Source organism: Drosophila bipectinata, chromosome 2L (genome assembly GCF_030179905.1).
Source record: "Drosophila bipectinata strain 14024-0381.07 chromosome 2L, DbipHiC1v2, whole genome shotgun sequence".
In the NCBI taxonomy this organism is placed as follows: Eukaryota; Metazoa; Arthropoda; class Insecta; order Diptera; family Drosophilidae; genus Drosophila; species Drosophila bipectinata.
In genome coordinates, this window is record NC_091736.1 from 3,206,616 (window position 1) to 3,224,581 (window position 17,966).

Sequence of the window (17,966 nt, forward strand, 5' to 3'; positions counted from 1 at the left end):
TAACAACAATGACGGGTCGCGAGTCCAACCGCATTAAGGATGCAGAGAAGAAGCGAGTCCTGGACGTCGCCGCCCGACAGCGTCGAGCCCGCAAGGCTTTGGAGGCTCTCGAACAAGACAACTTCCATGATGACCCACACGCCGACTTGGTCATGTCCAAGAAGGTGCCAAAGTTTCAAGATAACGTTAAGACCGCCAAGGATAAGAAGAACAAACGCAAAGGTGCCGAGTACTTCCGGGCCAAGTACCGCAAGAACTTCCAGCAGCTGCTCGAGGAGGATAAGCAGCAGCCCAACTACGAGAGCGCCTCCGCCCCGCCACCACAGAAACCAGTTCGTCACTTTTGCGCCGTGTGCGGAAACTTCTCTCTCTACTCCTGCACAGCTTGTGGAACCCGCTATTGCCGTGTCAGGTGCCTGAACACTCACCAGGACACACGTTGCCTCAAGTGGACCGCCTAATCATGTAACATTAAGGAATAAAAAAATGTCTAGATTTAAAAGAGATTTTTTTAATTGGGATGATAAAGGTAGATATTAAATTCATTATTGATTTAATCACATTTTATAAACAAAAATTTAATATAAAAAAATCAAGTTTAAATACTTAAAGTCTTAAGGCAACTCTAGACCTCAAAAGCTCAACTATCGATAAGAAACTCGATTTATCTGGGGACTTTGTCAGCCCTGCCTTATATATTCTCTGACTCTCTTCAAAATTAACAAAATCGGGAAAATAAGTGGATTTTCTAATTGCTCAGAGCACAAAGTGCATTGTAGGCAGCAAAATAACATCACATTTAGTAGCCCAGGTAAATTTTAAAAAAGAATTTTAAAAGGAAAGGTGTACAAATTCCATAAAACAGAAGACAACAAAAAAAACATAAACCATAAAAAATAAAAACGAAGATAATTAAATTCAAATGACATCATTTTGCGACAGCTGTGGCATAAACCCCATTTGGAGCCGCGCGTTTATTTATTTAGAAATTTGATCATAATTCCCGTTCATTTTGTGAGCCCCAAACACGCAAAGGACCCTTGAGTGGAATGGCTGTGTATTTAGGTGCGTTTCTCAGTACGTATACGTTCATATGTACATAGGAGCCGATGTACCTGTGTGTGATTGTGGGAGTTGTTGACCGGCTTGGGTGGGTTTTTATTTCGCAATTTTATTTTTTCACATGGTGCCACAAAAATACTTTCTCATTAGTCGACCGGCCAGTAATTATAGGCCCTGACTAAAGCTTGGCATGCAACTGGTCGCGGGGTGTGTCTGTGTATAAGAACTAAGTAGGAATAGGAATTGTTTCATTCGCAGTGACGAATCCGAAAGATAGAGGGAATTCAAAGAATTTCAAAATAAAATCCATGACATAAAGCTTCGTATCAGGTTCCTAAATTTCTTTTATAAGTGTCATATGTGGAAATCCAGTTTTTAAGATTCAAAAATATTGTATCATCTTATTAAAAACAAGTATGAGACATGATCTGATGACGATCTTTATATCTAAGCTTATTAGTCTAATACACATTATTTTATTCATCATTTTTTTTAAATCCAAATTTGTTATTATTTGTTGAATTCGCTCCTGGTTAGTTTTTGTATCGCATTGATGATTATCCTGACCCGTGTGCGTCACTTTGTCATTTGGTTATCTGCCACCTTACTTTGTAGGCTAATCCAATAAAAAGCTGCTAACCATTTCAGAGAGCCACGCTGCGCGACGCCTATAAATAATAAGCCCAACCAACAGCGGCTAAGGCTGTGGCAACCACAACAACAACAACATTGCTGGGAAAACCTCTTGGGTGAAAACGTCAAAACCGAAACCAAATTCGGTTTCAGTCGTGAGCCAACCCTCAGCAGCTCCACAGCTCCAGACCAGAGCGAGCCTCTCTAGTTTCTCATTTTACGAATATATTTTAGTTTTTTTTATCGTTGGTTTTTCGTTGGCACTCCCGCGCTAATTAAACACCCAGATAGCCCAAAGGCAATCAGGCCAAATGCCGTACATTATCATACGAGGTAACCTAGCCTCCTACAGTCACAAATATCCATGGCGAGTGCTCGTCTCTGGATTGAATGGTAAAAGTCATTTCCAATCGTAGAAATCCAACAGTTTTTTTTTTTGTTTAGCTCAACATTATAGTTTCTTTTTTGTTTTTTTGTTTGTCGTGTGTTTACTATTGCGACACAATTAATTTCGAGAGCTTGACAAACAGATACACGAGATACACAGATACTTCTACGCATACAAGCACATCACACTAGCTTTTAAGTGTTAGTTTTTGGTCGTTTTTACGCTACTTTGCACTACAAAAGACTTTTTGAATGGTTATACAGTGGCGGGAAAAAAAAACAAATTATTGCAAGGTCTTGTTACTTTCTTAATTTTTTTTCAAGGTTTTAATTTTTGAATGAAATGCATGCCTTTATTGAAATATTCACAAAAAATAAATGGTTCACAAACAAATAGTATTTCTTACACTTCACCTGAATTTCTCCACCTCTTCAATATCAACAGCTGCTCCTAAATTGCATGCCATGACACTCCACCACTCGCTCCACACTCTGCTACTTTTATGGCCCCCACTGTGCGAAGCTCTGCTCCCACGGATGGGGTCGTCGTCGTCGTCAGTTTCGTTTTGTTTTTCGCTGAGTGCAGTTCGCTTCGCAGACCCGGTCTGAAGTTGATATATAAAACAACGTACATCGGTATATACATACATATAGTATATATTTACACCGCATATATATTCAATTCAGTTGCATATTTATGGATCTTTTTTATCTTCGCCGTATTGCCAAGAGTCATTGCACTTTGCTATGGCAGACGAAGACCACACGAAAACTCACATTTTGCTTATATTATGAAACGGCAGTCAATATACATAGATATATATTTGTACTTTTTGCTTAATTAGCGCACTCATATCGAAAGACAATGGCCCTGAGGCTGACGTCATCGTCCGTCAAAGCCATGTTATCTTTTGTTTGTTCTGTTGAGACCTTTAGTAAACGAAATGGAAAGCCATTACCCAAGATATAGCACTTCATGATAACCCACCGAATTCCCTATTTCAGCTGACGACATCGAGCAGTTGAACAAGTTCTCGTGCGGCGGTTACAGTGATGAGTCCACCATCGTCTACCTAGTGCATCCTTGTCGCATTCTATCGGCTCTTGAGGTAAGTCTAACCTCGAAATGCCTATCGAAGTTGACTCATGAAGTTTGTCCATTTTAGATTTTGGGTTTCCGTGTAGTGGCCAGCTCATCGACGGCCGTGAAACAGGACTACAACGAGTACATGTGGACGATGCGCAAGGAGTTCGACGAGCCCGAACCCTTGGAGGCCGAGTCCGTGGTCCGCGAAAATCTATCGAATATAGGCCGGGAGGCAGCCAGTTTAGGCAACTATCACAAGGTGGACTCCCCCGAATAAGGAATCCACTCCGCAACTCTACTCTGTATAATTTAGTGTATGTTTGTGTGTGATTGACTGTGTAGGGTGTGTGCAATTGCGTGTTTCCGTGTGTTTGTAGAGGAAGTGAAGAGAGGAAAAAAAAACAAGAAAACTATAGCAACCTAGGGAAAAGTATTCCAAAACATACTACGAGTGAAAGAGGCGACCGAAATCGTTCCAAACGACGGACAAACTATGAGTGAGGGCGTGGTCGGGACCAAGGAATCTCTGAATCTCAACAGTGAATTGCCTCTGCCGCCGACCATTTCACAGTCCGGTGCATCGTCTGTGTCCCTGAACGCCGCCACAGCTGCTGCTGCCGCCGCTGCTGCCAGTTGTCCACCAACTGCCAATGTGGTGACTATTCCGGTGCCCATACTGCAGTCGGAAGGCAATTTCGCCTACATCACCGTCAAGGGATCCCTGCACGACTACACCTGCACCGTCTTCGGACTGAATCAAGCCGAAATCCAGGCCCTTTCCAAACGCTTTGAGAGCGTAAAGCCGTGCGTGAATGGTATTATGGTGGCAGTGCCACCGATGGTTATGCTGAACACTCTTGCCCAGCTAAGCTATAAGGTCACTTGCAGTTGCGGCGAAGCTGAAATCTGTTGGACCATGCAGCGTGAGGTCTAGACTTCATTGATCACATTGTCAAGCGTCAGATAACTAGAATCGAAACAGCCAGGAAAGGAATTCGACAACGCAATACTAACTCGAAATAATAAGCAGGCAAATATGGATCAACACAGCGCAGACAACTGCAAGTGCCACAAGCAGTCGCTACCGGCACAGCAGTCCCTCACCGACATGGACTTCGATCGGGGCATCTGGAATGCGGGTGAGTAACTCGATACTTACCCTAATCGACACTCTTTAAATTGGCTTCTATTTGGTCTGCAGCCATCTACAATGAAGTGGATCGCGTGAAAGAGTTCATTAAGAAGGGACAGTCCATGGCACGGGACGACTGCGATTATACGGCTCTGCATTATGCGGCTCGCAATGGAAACGAGAAAATCTGCAAGCTGCTAATCGACGAGGGCAAGGCAGATGTGAATGCGGTAACCAAGGCAGGGGCCACCGCTCTCCACCGAGCAGCCATGATGGGTGAGTCCAATACTGTAGTTTTAATTACCATTTGTTTACTTTGCAAATTAATCCCCACAGGCCACTTGGACATCGTAAAGTTGCTGGCGGAAAACAAGGCTAATCTTCTGCTGCAGGATGAGTGTGGGCAGAGTGCCCTACATCGGGCGGCGCTGCGGGGCCATTTAGAGGTGTGCCGCTTTCTGTTGCAGAAGGAGCCAGCGCTGAAGCTCGTCAAGGATAAGAAAGACAAATTCGCATTTGAATACATTATGGAGAACGCCAACGATGACTTCAAGCTACTGCTGAAGCCCTAGGGCTCCTGGGAGGGCTATTCGTTGCTCTTACCCTTCATCATTGATGTATTTAAAGTAGTTTAAGCACTAAAAAGTTGAATTTTCTTTTAAAACTTCGTTTTGTTTATTCCGTCAACAGTTTTGTCTATAAAATTACTCCCGACATCGTTGTAAAATCCTAATCTAGAAATTGCATTCGTTTCCCTCGAGTTTGCATTGTGTGTGAGATCGTTTGTATATGATGAAAGTTATCTTAATATTGGCATAGAAAAATATCCTAGTGCATAATTCAAAATATAAATTATCAATACAGACTAAAATGCCTAATAAACAAACTATTAAAGTGATTTAGACAAAAGAACTAAAAACCTGTGCCCCAACAAGATTATCACACAAAAGTGGCTTTCGAAAACGCCGCAATTGTGGGAGAACTTTGTTAAAAAATTGTATTGCATTTTAAGAAAGTTAATATCACATGAGTGTCGTGTAAATTGTAAACTTGTGAAATGTTACAGAATTAAGGACAACAAAAAAATCATAAATAACATAAATCTATTTTCACACTCATTCAGCCAATATTAAAAACCTATGCTACATACTACATACTATTATCTATACATGTAACCTATATAATCTGAATAAATTCCTAAAGCGCAATCAATCCCACGACTCGGAGCATCTTATTCCAGGAATTACGACTGGTTCCGATCCCCCTACCGAAGGTAGCTCGGAAAAGTCGCTGAGGTAGAGTTTAAGAGTGGCGGGTATAGCGAACTCGTCCACGATCCTTCCCAGCGAAGAGCGTTCCTGATTTGGGAGGTACTTGTGCTGAATATCGGGACGAGATTGAACAGTTTTCAGGATTTGCCGTCGAATCACCAAGCGAGAAATGGACTTCAAAGATCGCGGCTGCGTTCCCAAAATTGTCATTTGCCGTTCGAATTCTTGGCGAGCTGGCGGCCAATCTGGAGGCGAGGCTCGATGTTTGTGAGGAAACTGGAATCCGGCATTGCCTATAAAGAATATATATAATTATTTAAAATTAGTGAAACTGTATTTCGGACGAGGACGAATGCAGTGCCTTTTCCTTCATATTTTCACAACTATCCCATTTTAAAGATTTTTTAATGAGGTCCTCAATATATGTAAAAAAAATTTATGAAAAATCGAAAAATATTTTTTGTTCAAGGTTTTGATGCAGATTGATAGAGAATCGATCCACGAATCGTTTAAGGTATTCCCCTCAAGGATCGGGTAAAAACCGCCAAAGATATAGACTTCGCAGTGGGCCGTATGAGTACTCCCCAATTTTCCAAGGGCTCTACCCAGAAAAATTGATGAAAAATCTAAAAATATTTTTGCTTCTGGGTTTTGATGCAGATTGATAGAGAATCGATCCACGAATCGTTTAAGGTATTCCCCGCAAGGATCGGGTAAAAACCGCCAAAGATATAGACTTCGCAGTGGGCCGTATGGGTACTCCCCATACATTCCTCAATTTTCAAAGGGCTCTACCCAGAAAAATTGATGAAAAATCGAAATATATTTTTGCTTCTGGGTTTTGATGCAGATTGATAGAGAATCGATCCACGAATCGTTTATGGTATTCCCCTTAAGGATCGGGTAAAAACCGCCAAAGATATAGACATCGCGGTGGGCCGTATGGGTACTCCCCATTCATTCCTCAATTTTCCAAGGGCTCTACCCAGAAAAATTGATGAAAAATCTAAAAATATTTTTGCTTTTGGGTTTTGATGCAGATTGATAGAGAATCGATCCACAAATCGTTTAAGGTATTACCCTCAAGGATCGGGTAAAAACCGCCAAAGATATAGACTTCGCAGTGGGCCGTATGGGTACTCCCATACATTCCTCAATTTTCCAAGGGATCTGCTTAAAAAAATTGATGAAAAATCGAAAAATATTTTTGCTTCTGGGTTTTGATGCAGATTGATAGAGAATCGATCCACGAATCGTTTAAGGTTGTCCCCTCAAGGATCGGGTAAAAACCGCCAAAGATATAGACTTCGCAGTGGGCCGTATACACACCCCAATTAGGGGGATACCTTAAACTTTAAGGTAATCCCCCAAGGATCGGGTGAATATCGGCCAAGATATGGCTCAGAACAGAAGGCCCGATTTAGGCTTATGTATATAGAAAATAAATATATTAGATATTTCCAAAAAACTTACACAACAATCTTGCAAAAGCCAGACTTGATGGAGAACAGTTGGCTCTCAGTTCGTTGACCACATGCTCCCGACAGATCTGGGCCAGGTTGCATCCCTCGTGGATCAGGAACTCTGCCAGTATCAGGCGGTGCAGGTTAATGGCCCTCGACAACGGCGTTTGGCAGTACATCAGTCCGCAAACGATGGTGGGAGTGCAAGAGCTGTACAAATCCCTTCTAGCACTCGCTAACTTGGCCAGCAAGACGCGAAGTACTCTGCGGAACCTATCCACGCTCACGACCTGTTGCACGGCAAATAACACTAAGCCCTCGTCCTGGGCATCCGAATAGAGACCCAATCGCCTATGCTCCTCGGCGGCGGTAAGGAGATCCTCTATCATATCCGGCAGCTGCATGTGAATAGCCGACATAATGGGTGTATGGTTGTCCTCGTCACGGACCGTCAAGCTCTCCCCGTACTGCAACAGGAGCTGGACCATTGTCCGGTCGTTGAAGCTCACCGCGATGTGCAGGAGATGCTGAGAGGCCAGTCGGCGAGCTCCGCGCTCCAGCAGCAGCTTGGCTATATCTCCATGGCGACCCCTCACTGCGTACAGCAGAGCTGTGTTATTCTGCTTATCCTGGAGGTTAATGCGGGCTCCTCTCTCCACCAGCTCCTGGGCCAGGTCGACCATGCTGCAGGCTATAGCCGTCATAAGCGGGGTCTCCCCCTCGTCATCCGTATCGTTGATATTGATATTCGTCTGGAGAAGCAGCCGGGCAGACTCCTCGGATTTACTCTCGATGGCCACATGGAGGGCGGTCTTGCCATCACTCAACGTCTTGGCATTCACTAGAGCTCCGTGCTTGATCAGTAGCTGAGTGACCCCGGCAAATCCTGCGCCCACATGCAGCGGAGCATATCCTTCGCTATTCACCACATTAATAGGGGCATTATGCTCCAGGAGAATCCGAACGCACTCCTCGTGACCCCAACAGGCAGCGTAATGGAGGGGCGTGGCCAGATCGGCGTCGTAGAGATGAGGATCCTGTTCCCGGCAAGAGACACAGCACTGGGATAGAAACTCACCGGTATTTTCAAAAGTCTTGGCATAATACTGATATAGCTGGCCATCCTCTCCGCCGGAGCCAACTCCATTTTCCGAGCAATTTTCGAACTCGTCCACCCACTCCAGCTTGTCCATACCTTCGGGGGTGCGTTCAATCTCCAGATTATCCGTGTGAGCTGCAATTTTCAACGAATTATTTAAAAATCGACTAAAAATTGTAACTTGACAAAATGTTAATTGCCTACTTTGTTGGAGAACGTATATTTTACAACTGAAGTTCCTATACGAACTGACCGACCGTACTGCCCACTTTGTAACACTCATTGTTGGGTCTTATCAGCAAGTGCCACAACCACGATAACCGGTTTTGAATCTCAACCTTCTCGGCTAGCTACTCTCTCGCGTCGTGGCAATGCACCTAGCTCGGCAGCCAAAAATGGGTGTGCTGGGTCGGAAACCGGGTCAGTGGTTACACAAAGAAAAAGCAACTAGTTTAGGTACCGATATTTATAAGAAAAATTTAAATAAATTATAATTTAAGAATCTCCATTAAATGAAGAGTATAATACTTAAATGGGAAAACATAAAACAATAAATAAGAATATGTATAAAGGCTTCAGGAAATAAATCATATTTTACCCGTTAATTAACCGTTTTTAAAATATATCTAAGATATTCCAAAGCATGTTAGTTTTCTTAGTTAATATATAAATTCTAAATAAAGTATTTTTCAAAGTGAGTCACATAATTATTGTGCGAAACTTTTTAGGGTAAAGCAGAAGGGATGCAAATCCTCAAAGGCACCTGGAAATGGCCCAAATGTGCGAAACCCATCCCCTGTCTCACATCCTCTGTGAGGATCAGTCTAATCCCCTTTTGTACCTCAATTCTCTTTGAAAAACCTCATCGTTTATCACCGGTCTAGGATTAGCTCTTCCATCCCCATATATAATATATTTTATTGATTTTTGGACCAGCTGTTACCCAGATGGGGAGCAAAAATTTTGAATCTTTTGGTAACCCCTCACATATCCACTGAATTTAATGGAGTTACAGGATGATAGCTCTCTTCCATCATCCATTTCACTAAATTAAAGTTATATTCAGCCACCCCACAATGTTCGAATCGATTTTCCTTCACTCCAGCGGAAAACTCACACTGATGGAAGACATCCAGCTCCGGCTCCTCGCAGGACTGCACTAGGAGCTCCAGCAGCTCGGCATCGCCCAGGATGGCGGCCGTGCCCACGGCTGTGCGTCCGCAACTGGGTGAGACATATGAGGCCTGGGCGCCCTGCATGATGCAGCCAAGCGCCTGCTCGAAGTCCCCCCTCTGGACCGCAGTCAGCAGGCGTTCATTTAGGTCGTAGGACAGCATATTGCCATTGGGTTAGTAGTTGTATTAAAACTAGTATAAAAGCGGCTGAGCAAAACACGTAGGAAAGAAGAACAAACCGAAAGAAAGAAAATCTGGTGCTTGCCGCGTTGGTGTGGAAAATGGTAATGTGCCGCCTGCGGTCGCAACACTCCCCGGAGAAGCAAACGAAAGACTGAAACCAAACAAACAGAGTGCGCACGAGCGAAGCAAGTGTTCCGGCCGTAAAGTGGCGGGGGATGAATGAAAACCCACCCGCCTAGAAAATAACTACTTTTAGGGGGAGGTTTTAGACAAATGGTAAATCCTTGTGTATATAGATAGCAAGAATATGATTCCTATGATCAATGATTACCAAAAAGGGTAGCCCAAAAATGATTCTAAAAGTTGATATTTCGCTTCCAAGCACACTTAATGGAGTGTAGTTTTATTTTCGTCATCAGTGCGCACAGTATTCGCTGTTTGAATTATGAATGTTGCTTCGGTCTCGAAAAAAACGTATAACATAAAATAGTCTACTTGGTTTCCTTGGCTTCCTTGGCGTTTTGCAGCGATTCGGTAATAAAGAGTTTGGCCAGCGACTGCGAACAGAACTGGGCAATGTGCTGGGCGTGGGTGTTGATCTGACCGGAGGTAATGGTGGCCGTAAGCCGGGCGGGCACGGGCATGGGGCGGAACTGTTTGATGACTTCCTCCTCGGCCACAGTGGGCTCACCCTTCGAGGTGCGCACGGCATTCTCAGCAGCCAGCTTAGCCAGGGCACGGTGTTTCTCCTAAAAAAAAGTGATACAACATTAAGTATAAGCTCTAAAGCATTGCCATCGTGTATTTCTTACCGTGTCCTGTTTGAAGACCACCTGCTGGTACTTGTTGTAGCGGACAGCCTCTTGATAAAGCTCATCCACGCGCTCAATAAGGCTGCGCATGTGGTTCTCCAGCACAGAAGCGGTACCAAGATCCAAGAAGTTGTGTCCCTTATCCTCCGGCAAAAGCTCATTCAACTCGCTCATCATGATGTTGGTCAACGGCGAGTTCTTGATCACAATGGGGATCTCGGCGAACAAACTCTCGTAGCCCACCTTCAGGGTGCGGAATGCCTCGGGCGTAAAGTCGCCATCCTTGTACATCTGGATAGCCTGCGGGGTAAGGCGGTAGGCCTTCAGGCAAAGGAATCCACGGGACGACTTTTGGGTATCGTACACCACAACGACGGACTCCTCAATGCTAGTCTGGTAGTGGTACTGCGATTCCAGGAGAGCCAGCGACAAGCTGTTGCCCACATCTGAGCTCTGGTACCAACCGACGTGCAAGTGATCCACGTTGACGCGACGAAGGCGACGCATCACTGTCAGCTGGTACATTTCCTCATCCATAGTTTCGTCGCCGCTCTTGGGGAACGGGAAGCAGTTGGTGATCTCCAGGCACTTGTCCACCACCAGGCCGAGAAGGGCGCCCTGGGCGAGGTCCATGTTGCTGGATTCCTCATGGCAGTGCTTCACCATTTTCATGACGGCCTGGAAGAAGGAAATTGGTTAATTATTTGTGAACTTCTAATCATGATACATGGGCCTAGCACTGAACTGTTTTAGAAATAAGGATTAATCATCCTCAAAAACTGTAATGAAAGGGGATACAAGGTTTCCCCTATTGCCTACGCCCATGTACACACACACAAACGCAACAGCAGGCAAATTTTGTGAGACAGCGCGTGGCACCGACTTTTACACCGGTTTTCCTCAGCTGCCCCGGGACAATCTCTTGTCCGGATTTCTATCCAGGCGCAGTACTCACCAGACCGTCGCATTGGACATAGTTTATGGTATTGTCTGACTCCTCATTACGAGCATGACGTCCACCGCGATTTGCCATTTTGACGACGAGGAAAGCGAAAAGACCAAAGCAACGTGAACTTGGCTGCGGCAGCGCTCAATAAGGTGTCTTTCAACACTGGAGCCGGGTGGGCGTTCGCAACACTGGCGTCAGCTGTCTCTGAGCGATAAAAAAAAAAGGGCCAAACCAAAATATATTTTTGTTTATCACAAGCGACGACTGTAAAAAAATCGATTTCCTAGGAACTAAAAGTAGCCCGCTTGCGCGTACAAGCGGAACTGATAGCGATTTCAGTTGCCAGCAAAGTGGAGTCGCGATCGCAAGTGGGTTCGGCAAAAAGATTCTTTAGCAACGTAGCGCTGGCAGTCACCATAACTCTCCAGCAAGATGTCTACTAATTGGCGTGAACTGTTCCCCACCAAGCTGACGTTTATGATCTTCCTGCTGTATATGTCACTATTCATAGGGCAGGGTGGGTATCCAAAGCTTAAACTGCTGATTAAAGCAACGCCCTTTTCTATGTACTCTCGATCTTCGTAGGCATCTTTGTGACAGCATCCCAGGAATCTAACAACTCATATGGCTACAACACCGTCACCGTTGTCCTCCTAACAGAGGTCTTTAAACTGATCATATCGACATGCCTCTACTGCCGAGAGTGAGTACAAGATTGCGATATGTGTTTGGGCCCGCAACTAATTTGATGGAATTTTCCCAGGAACACCCTACGCGCCTTGGTGAGGGATGTGCATAAGGATCGGAACGTACTGGGCCTGTATATGGTGCCGGCGTTCCTCTACTGCCTGTACAACAATCTAGCCTTTGTTAACCTGGCCACGTTCGACCCAACGACCTACTATCTACTCCTGCAGTTGCGTGTCGTTGTTACCGGTATTCTTTTCCAGATAATATTCAAGAAGTACCTATCGCAGCAACAGTGGATTTCACTCATTTTGCTGACGCTGGGCTGCATGCTGAAGCAGATCAACTTCGGAAGCTTTTACAGCGATGCCAACGATGACAGCGAATCGGCCGCCATTCAGCATCCTTTAAATAAGACTGCAGTTGACACCCACCAAGTGCACGGGAAAAATATGTCAGGCTTCGATTTTAGCCTAAGTGCTGTCTTCATTCTTGCCCAGACCATTTGTTCGTGTTTGGCGGGAGTCTACAACGAATATCTTTTGAAAGATAAGGGCGCGGATGTGAACATTTTTGTTCAGAACGTTTTTATGTACTTGGACTCGATCGTCTGCAATGCTGTGATTCTACTGATACGCGGTGAACTGTTGGACGCCTTCAGCCCTCACAATTTGGGCACTATCATGCGGTTCAGTGTTCTGATCATAATTGTGAATAACGCTGCCATTGGAATTGTTACCAGCTTTTTCCTTAAGTACATGAACTCCATTTTAAAGACCTTTGCCAGTGCCTTGGAGCTGCTCTTTACTGCGGTGCTGTGCTATTTCCTTTTCTCGATACCCATTTACATGAACACTGCGCTGGCTATCGCGGTGGTCTCCTATGCCATCTACCTGTACACCCAAAGCCCGGTAGTGAACCTGGGCAAGGTTCGCCCACTTCAAAACTTGAGTGAAGCCTCCGCCAAGTCCACGGACAAAAAGAAGCTACTGGACGAGGAGGCGCCCGATTCGGACTTGGACATAGTGTAGTACTGGTGCTTTTAGCTTTTAGCTAGTCCTAGACGTAAGCTTAGGCTGTAAATAGTTGTGGAAAAGTGCCTGCAGATGTTTTGAACGCAAGATAAGTGTATTGGACGACAGGCTTTGTGCAATGCGAGTAACTGGCTTGTAAATAACAAAACTTTTGCTTTCTAGCATAAGATTCTCAGCGAAACAAATATATTTGGTTAACATTGTAACAAAACTGACTTAATTTTATCTTCTAGAAGATAGTCTTTAATACGTAATCTTATTATACATACATAGATATGTACGTAATATATAGAAATTCGATTTTAAAGTTAAAGTTCAGTATTATCGTCGTCGTCTTCCTTCTCGGTCGGAGCCTTGCGCACAGTTAGGGCAATTCTTACTGCCTGAGTGTCGATATAGTTTCGGTAATAAGTGCACTCCTTCAGGTGCTCCTCCATGTCCAGAACACGATGAGTGGCGTTGTACTTGCAGATCTGCAGTGGCGGCCCTCGGTAGTTTTTCTTGCACTTGACAATGTGCCCTGGCATCCGAAACAGCATGATGCGATGGTCCGGATTGTAGGGACAAATTCCAAACTCATAATAAGACATTTTTTGATCGAAAATAAACGAGTCAAATAAACTTAAAGAGTTCGCCGTTCTCGAAAGTACCGCTATGTCTCAAAAATCGTGCTTCCGCTAAGACGGTGTGAATTTTATCGATAGTTTCGAAAACTATCAGATACGGCTTGCCATATATTTTTTGAGCGGCAAAACTGAATACAAAATTCTCTCTAGTTTGCCCGTTTTTTGTTGAAACAACCCGTCGATAGGGTCTATTTTTAGAACCAAATGAAATATTATGTCGCCAAGCTCCAGATTAAGTAAATATTGGAAAACGTATGTAGGTGTAGATGTCTAGAAAAGTTGACTGCGGCGTTGTTAATATGGCCTTTGATAAAAAAACTTATTTAAACCCATAAGATGGTATGTATAAAGCTTCTAAAAAGATAAAACATATGATATTTTTGTTTAATCTTAGAATAAAACATGTTAAATATTTGTATAATATTGTATTTTTATACATTGCATAAAAAACTAAATTCAAATAAATTTTTCCAGTGTATATTTTTGGTATATTTGTATGTAATTATTGTTTAAGTTATCGTTATCAAAACGGTCACACTGAAAAATCTGTCGCCCTGATCACATCACTAGAAAAACAACCCCGCTCGACACCCACCCGCTTGCCCTCATTCAACGTGAAAATTTCGTACAGTTCGGTAGTCAGTCCGAGAATTTAGAATCTATTGATCTATTAAAACAAACGCTTGATTCATCTACGTGAGAAATGGCCCGTACCAAGCAGACTGCCCGTAAATCCACTGGAGGCAAGGCTCCTCGTAAGCAACTGGCCACCAAAGCGGCCCGTAAATCAGCTCCATCCACTGGAGGAGTCAAGAAGCCACATCGCTACCGTCCCGGAACTGTGGCGCTCCGTGAAATCCGTCGCTACCAGAAGAGCACTGAGCTCCTGATCCGTAAGCTGCCCTTCCAGCGTTTGGTGCGTGAAATCGCCCAGGACTTCAAGACCGATTTGCGTTTCCAGTCTGCTGCCATTGGAGCTCTTCAGGTAACTGACTCTCACCCCGCCCGCCCCTCTGGGGGTGTGGGGGATTTCATTTGGTCACGCAATAATGGGGTTTTTCCATTGGCATTTTCCAGGAGGCTAGCGAAGCGTACTTGGTGGGTCTATTTGAGGACACCAATTTGTGCGCCATTCATGCCAAGCGCGTCACCATCATGCCCAAAGACATTCAGCTGGCCAGACGCATCCGAGGCGAGCGCGCCTAAATGACCTGGCCGCCATCTTTGATTGGAAAATCAACAGCGGCGGTGGCGGGGACAAACGAAATTACAGCCCACAGCTGTCGTGCGGAGTGGGAGAAAGACAAAACAAAGAAGAAGAAGAAGAATGTGAAGAGCAGCTGCCGCCGCATAGTTTTAAGTGTGTGTCTAAGATTTATCTATACTTAGTCATAAGTAAAGATCCAAGTTTTCATGTTTCAATAAAAGCTAACGATTCTTTTTTGGCATAAAACTAATGTTTTGGTTAATTAAAGCGGTAGCGTTAGGGTAAAGGTGATTTTTACCTTAGTGGGGCTATTCTTTTGACTTTTAGTAACAATATAATAGTCTTACTAATTGAATTCTAAATAAAATGTTGGGTTTTTTTTAATTTCTACCTGAATTTAAATGGTATACCGCGAAAGATACATATTTTCGAAAGAACTGTTCGTGGAATAATTAGCTGTTCTAAGAAACTCTCTTTCGGAAAACTTTTTCAGGTAAATAGGGATTAGCTCAGTTCGATCACAAATTGTGCTAATTTGCACAAAAGAAACATATGTGTATATATAATATATACTTGAAAAAAATGCAAGTCAGTTTGTTGTAAAACTTTGCTCCAAACAAAAGCAGTTTTTATTTTGTTAATACGATTTAGCTTAGCGGTTTTGTGGGATGAGGGGAGGTATTCTGAAGAAGAAGGAGGCAAATGCAAGAATTTATTTAAAGACTATGGTGTCCAGCATGGCGCCTAGGCACTGCACAATATTGTTCTGCATGACCTTGTCGACCTTCTCTTCCAAATGCCGCTTAGGGTCCTGTTTGCCAACATTCTTGATCGCCAGCTGTTCGGGCGTCATTTTCTCTTCATCCTCAAGAGACTAAAAAATAAATATTTTTTTAAATAAAAGTAATGGGAAGAAAAGATTCGATTTTCTTACCTTGTTATAGTTCTTGGCCAATTCAAGCATCTCGGACACTGTGTCCTCGTTAATAGAACAATGCTCATTGTAGTCGGATAGCGTGAGACCGTCCTTCCAGGACTTTTTGTGCAGATTGAGAAGCATCTTCTGCTCCAGCTCATTCTTGCGGTAGTTTATGCTGATCGAGTAGTAATGGCGATTCAGGCCATGGATCAACGCCTGCACTGAAGGCTTTTGCAGGTGACCCAGGTTTGAGGTGGTCTGCCTTGGCTCCTGGCCGAGCACCAGCATGTTGGGGTTGATCAGACGGAATGCATCGATCACCACTTTGCCTTTCACTGACTGAATAGGATCGACTACGACGGCAACGGCTCGCTCCGACAGGGCTTCGAACGACTGCTGCGTGTTGATGTCGACACCAGACAACCAGCAGCCGAATCCAGGATGCGAGTGATACCAGCCAACCACCATCTCCGGTCGTCCCGTCTGCTTTAACATGTCCAACATCTTCGCCTGGAAGACAGGGTCCACCGCCTCGACGGAAACTCCAGTTCCCGTTTGGGGCATCGCGAACACATCAATGACTTGCACCGTGTAGTCATCCACAAACTCGCCCAACATCAAACCCATCACCTCCATGGGCACGCCGGCTCGACCGTGCTTTAACATCTTGAGTAGGGCCAAAGAGGAGATGTAGACCTGCTCGGCAGTGTCCACTACGGGAGCATCTGTGGGTGGAGCAGCCTGTGGCATGGCGCCTCCAAGACGAAGCAAACGATCCATTTTATGCGGCTGCGAAGGACACGAAAAATAGTTGGTTAGAGTCCAAGACCTTTGAGGATTCACGTCGCTCACCTTTGGGGTATGTTGATACTTTGTGGTCTGGTGATAAATTCACTTATTTTCTATAATTTACGTGTAATTTTCGTCCCTCGCCGTAAGCAGCAACAAAAAACACAAAGCAGTCTCGTTTTTGCAAGTAATAGTTAGTGGTAACAGGGCTGTGTTGCAGCCGGTCTATCGGATGGACTATCGCCTTGCCGATGTTGTCTATTTTAATGAATATAACTTAAATATAAAACTATTTATAGTAAATTATTTTTTATAAAATAATTTCATTATAATTAGGTTCATAAATTGAATCCCAAGAACTTTAGTTAATTGGAATTTATTCTTCGTAACCACTACCAACACTGGTTGTTATCGATGAAGGGCGCCAAATTCAATTGGATGCTTTCCAAAAGTCAATTCTTAAACAGTCATAATTTTAAAATAAAAATGTATAAAATGTTAAAACATTATTGGTAATGTGTTAATACTACTGCAGTTGCCAGTTGAATGAATCCGTCTAAAAGCGAGTGCATACTTTCCGCAAGACCGAGCAACGCCAAATTTATTATGCACCATCTTTTGGAGCGCCAAATGCCATGAGAAATACACGGCCATGCAATGAGGTCGCCCCGGCAAGAAAGAAACCATTTCGGTAAGTAAAGTACAATGCACACTCGCCTTTTTATTGTGCCAATTAATTGCACAAAACCTTTTGCTTCGGATGCGGTGGTTGCCTTTCACCTCGCCGGTGGATTTATTAAGGCAGAGAATGGAGATTCCCAGGCGCCCTGGTCGAAAATTCGTTTAAAATGCCATCTCCGGGCGGCGGCAAGTCAAAGGTGTGCTCTATGCCGACCAGGTCCCTCAGATACCGGCTGCCGCCCCAACTTTAACTTTGCCGCCCATCGGTCTGCTATTCCATTTTCCATCTCACTTTGATAAAACTTGGCAACAAGAGATAACTTTTTGTATTTTCCATAGCTTACCAAGCCTATACATATATATTTGCTTTGTGTTTATTGTTTAATATTTTTAATGAACAACGCCCTTAAATTTAGTGGAATTTTTCTTACGATTTGAGTTGTCAACCTTATTTCACAAAATTAGTAATCTAAATCTTTAACTGAATCTTTAAAATATACATAACACAAATAAAATACATAACTAATGTATATATATATGAAATTACTTATAGATTATTAGTTATTATTACTTATTAGTATAGATTAAAACCCCTAAAAAAAGCTTTTCAAGTATGTTTATAGTTCGAATATCTTTAATTTGTATGTATATAAGCTTTGGACGTTTTAATAATATTATTAAAATCACTTTTAAACACTGTCTAAATTTTTTAGAAAAGAAAAACCCGTTTCCCTGTTACCAAGTGTAATTGAACAATAGTTTTTCCATCT

General features: G+C 43.6%; 10 protein-coding genes across 12 annotated transcripts; 6 read left to right on the top strand and 4 right to left on the bottom strand.

Annotated features, from left to right (window-relative positions):
* Positions 1-8: 8 nt before the first annotated feature.
* On the top strand, positions 9-502 carry LOC108124388 (zinc finger HIT domain-containing protein 1). The gene has a single exon (XM_017240013.3). It carries the CDS (start codon positions 9-11, stop codon positions 459-461), a length of 453 nt encoding a protein of 150 aa, XP_017095502.1. The 3' UTR covers positions 462-502.
* Positions 503-1,929: 1,427 nt separating this feature from the next.
* LOC108124391 (uncharacterized) lies at positions 1,930-3,558 on the top strand. Its single transcript, XM_017240016.3, has 3 exons — positions 1,930-2,088; positions 3,088-3,191; positions 3,249-3,558. The coding sequence occupies exons 1-3, from the start codon at positions 2,007-2,009 to the stop codon at positions 3,444-3,446; spliced, it is 384 nt and encodes a 127-aa protein (XP_017095505.2). The 5' UTR covers positions 1,930-2,006; the 3' UTR covers positions 3,447-3,558.
* Positions 3,559-3,662: 104 nt separating this feature from the next.
* On the top strand, positions 3,663-4,103 carry LOC108124389 (uncharacterized). The gene has a single exon (XM_017240014.2). It carries the CDS (start codon positions 3,663-3,665, stop codon positions 4,101-4,103), a length of 441 nt encoding a protein of 146 aa, XP_017095503.1.
* A 69-nt stretch (positions 4,104-4,172) lies between these two features.
* On the top strand, positions 4,173-5,509 carry LOC108124387 (ankyrin repeat domain-containing protein 39). Its single transcript, XM_017240012.3, has 3 exons — positions 4,173-4,308; positions 4,371-4,577; positions 4,638-5,509. The coding sequence occupies exons 1-3, from the start codon at positions 4,206-4,208 to the stop codon at positions 4,871-4,873; spliced, it is 546 nt and encodes a 181-aa protein (XP_017095501.2). The 5' UTR covers positions 4,173-4,205; the 3' UTR covers positions 4,874-5,509.
* On the bottom strand, positions 5,391-9,631 carry LOC108124380 (ankyrin repeat, PH and SEC7 domain containing protein secG). Of its 3 annotated transcripts, none has more exons than XM_070277743.1 (3): positions 9,252-9,631; positions 7,046-8,269; positions 5,391-5,865 (listed from the first exon to the last, which is right to left on the bottom strand). In XM_070277743.1, exons 1-3 carry the CDS (start codon positions 9,469-9,471, stop codon positions 5,510-5,512), a joined length of 1,800 nt encoding a protein of 599 aa, XP_070133844.1. In that variant the 5' UTR covers positions 9,472-9,631; the 3' UTR covers positions 5,391-5,509. The 3 variants fall into 3 exon arrangements, with proteins under 3 accessions (XP_070133844.1, XP_070133846.1, XP_070133845.1); XM_070277745.1 differs by having other exon boundaries at positions 9,549-9,626; XM_070277744.1 differs by lacking the exon at positions 9,252-9,631 and adding an exon at positions 8,339-8,446.
* A 230-nt stretch (positions 9,632-9,861) lies between these two features.
* eIF3h (eukaryotic translation initiation factor 3 subunit h) lies at positions 9,862-11,419 on the bottom strand. The gene is made up of 3 exons (XM_017240008.3): positions 11,260-11,419; positions 10,305-10,982; positions 9,862-10,241 (listed from the first exon to the last, which is right to left on the bottom strand). The coding sequence occupies exons 1-3, from the start codon at positions 11,335-11,337 to the stop codon at positions 9,984-9,986; spliced, it is 1,014 nt and encodes a 337-aa protein (XP_017095497.1). The 5' UTR covers positions 11,338-11,419; the 3' UTR covers positions 9,862-9,983.
* A 47-nt stretch (positions 11,420-11,466) lies between these two features.
* senju (UDP-galactose transporter senju) lies at positions 11,467-13,185 on the top strand. The gene is made up of 3 exons (XM_017240005.3): positions 11,467-11,770; positions 11,839-11,956; positions 12,017-13,185. Exons 1-3 carry the CDS (start codon positions 11,686-11,688, stop codon positions 12,969-12,971), a joined length of 1,158 nt encoding a protein of 385 aa, XP_017095494.2. The 5' UTR covers positions 11,467-11,685; the 3' UTR covers positions 12,972-13,185.
* A 14-nt stretch (positions 13,186-13,199) lies between these two features.
* Positions 13,200-13,757, bottom strand: LOC108124392 (gametocyte-specific factor 1-like). Its single transcript, XM_017240017.3, has one exon. The coding sequence runs from the start codon at positions 13,562-13,564 to the stop codon at positions 13,283-13,285; it is 282 nt and encodes a 93-aa protein (XP_017095506.2). The 5' UTR covers positions 13,565-13,757; the 3' UTR covers positions 13,200-13,282.
* Positions 13,758-14,173: 416 nt separating this feature from the next.
* Positions 14,174-15,053, top strand: His3.3A (Histone H3.3A). The gene is made up of 2 exons (XM_017240015.2): positions 14,174-14,585; positions 14,678-15,053. The coding sequence occupies exons 1-2, from the start codon at positions 14,304-14,306 to the stop codon at positions 14,804-14,806; spliced, it is 411 nt and encodes a 136-aa protein (XP_017095504.1). The 5' UTR covers positions 14,174-14,303; the 3' UTR covers positions 14,807-15,053.
* A 347-nt stretch (positions 15,054-15,400) lies between these two features.
* Rpn11 (regulatory particle non-ATPase 11) lies at positions 15,401-16,738 on the bottom strand. Its single transcript, XM_017240009.3, has 3 exons — positions 16,579-16,738; positions 15,742-16,515; positions 15,401-15,681 (listed from the first exon to the last, which is right to left on the bottom strand). The coding sequence occupies exons 2-3, from the start codon at positions 16,504-16,506 to the stop codon at positions 15,520-15,522; spliced, it is 927 nt and encodes a 308-aa protein (XP_017095498.1). The 5' UTR covers positions 16,507-16,515; positions 16,579-16,738; the 3' UTR covers positions 15,401-15,519.
* Positions 16,739-17,966: the final 1,228 nt, after the last annotated feature.

Excerpts from the sequence above, each read along its gene's own strand:
- LOC108124388 (XM_017240013.3), top strand. The coding sequence starts at position 9 with ATGACGGGTCGCGAGTCCAACCGCATTAAGGATGCAGAGAAGAAGCGA.
- LOC108124391 (XM_017240016.3), top strand. The coding sequence starts at position 2,007 with ATGCCGTACATTATCATACGAGGTAACCTAGCCTCCTACAGTCACAAA. Across the intron at positions 2,089-3,087 it reads GCTCGTCTCTGGATTGAATG|CTGACGACATCGAGCAGTTG; the intron begins GTAAAAGTCATT and ends TCCCTATTTCAG. Across the intron at positions 3,192-3,248 it reads GCATTCTATCGGCTCTTGAG|ATTTTGGGTTTCCGTGTAGT; the intron begins GTAAGTCTAACC and ends TGTCCATTTTAG.
- LOC108124389 (XM_017240014.2), top strand. The coding sequence starts at position 3,663 with ATGAGTGAGGGCGTGGTCGGGACCAAGGAATCTCTGAATCTCAACAGT.
- LOC108124387 (XM_017240012.3), top strand. The coding sequence starts at position 4,206 with ATGGATCAACACAGCGCAGACAACTGCAAGTGCCACAAGCAGTCGCTA. Across the intron at positions 4,309-4,370 it reads TCGGGGCATCTGGAATGCGG|CCATCTACAATGAAGTGGAT; the intron begins GTGAGTAACTCG and ends TTTGGTCTGCAG. Across the intron at positions 4,578-4,637 it reads CCACCGAGCAGCCATGATGG|GCCACTTGGACATCGTAAAG; the intron begins GTGAGTCCAATA and ends TAATCCCCACAG.
- LOC108124380 (XM_070277743.1), bottom strand. The coding sequence starts at position 9,471 with ATGCTGTCCTACGACCTAAATGAACGCCTGCTGACTGCGGTCCAGAGG. Across the intron at positions 8,270-9,251 it reads GCTGGATGTCTTCCATCAGT|CTCACACGGATAATCTGGAG; the intron begins GTGAGTTTTCCG and ends TGAAAATTGCAG. Across the intron at positions 5,866-7,045 it reads GGCTTTTGCAAGATTGTTGT|GCAATGCCGGATTCCAGTTT; the intron begins GTAAGTTTTTTG and ends TATTCTTTATAG.
- eIF3h (XM_017240008.3), bottom strand. The coding sequence starts at position 11,337 with ATGGCAAATCGCGGTGGACGTCATGCTCGTAATGAGGAGTCAGACAAT. Across the intron at positions 10,983-11,259 it reads ATGTCCAATGCGACGGTCTG|GCCGTCATGAAAATGGTGAA; the intron begins GTGAGTACTGCG and ends TCCTTCTTCCAG. Across the intron at positions 10,242-10,304 it reads TGGTCTTCAAACAGGACACG|GAGAAACACCGTGCCCTGGC; the intron begins GTAAGAAATACA and ends ACTTTTTTTTAG.
- senju (XM_017240005.3), top strand. The coding sequence starts at position 11,686 with ATGTCTACTAATTGGCGTGAACTGTTCCCCACCAAGCTGACGTTTATG. Across the intron at positions 11,771-11,838 it reads GTCACTATTCATAGGGCAGG|GCATCTTTGTGACAGCATCC; the intron begins GTGGGTATCCAA and ends CGATCTTCGTAG. Across the intron at positions 11,957-12,016 it reads ACATGCCTCTACTGCCGAGA|GAACACCCTACGCGCCTTGG; the intron begins GTGAGTACAAGA and ends GAATTTTCCCAG.
- LOC108124392 (XM_017240017.3), bottom strand. The coding sequence starts at position 13,564 with ATGTCTTATTATGAGTTTGGAATTTGTCCCTACAATCCGGACCATCGC.
- His3.3A (XM_017240015.2), top strand. The coding sequence starts at position 14,304 with ATGGCCCGTACCAAGCAGACTGCCCGTAAATCCACTGGAGGCAAGGCT. Across the intron at positions 14,586-14,677 it reads CTGCCATTGGAGCTCTTCAG|GAGGCTAGCGAAGCGTACTT; the intron begins GTAACTGACTCT and ends GGCATTTTCCAG.
- Rpn11 (XM_017240009.3), bottom strand. The coding sequence starts at position 16,506 with ATGGATCGTTTGCTTCGTCTTGGAGGCGCCATGCCACAGGCTGCTCCA. Across the intron at positions 15,682-15,741 it reads TGGCCAAGAACTATAACAAG|TCTCTTGAGGATGAAGAGAA; the intron begins GTAAGAAAATCG and ends TTTATTTTTTAG.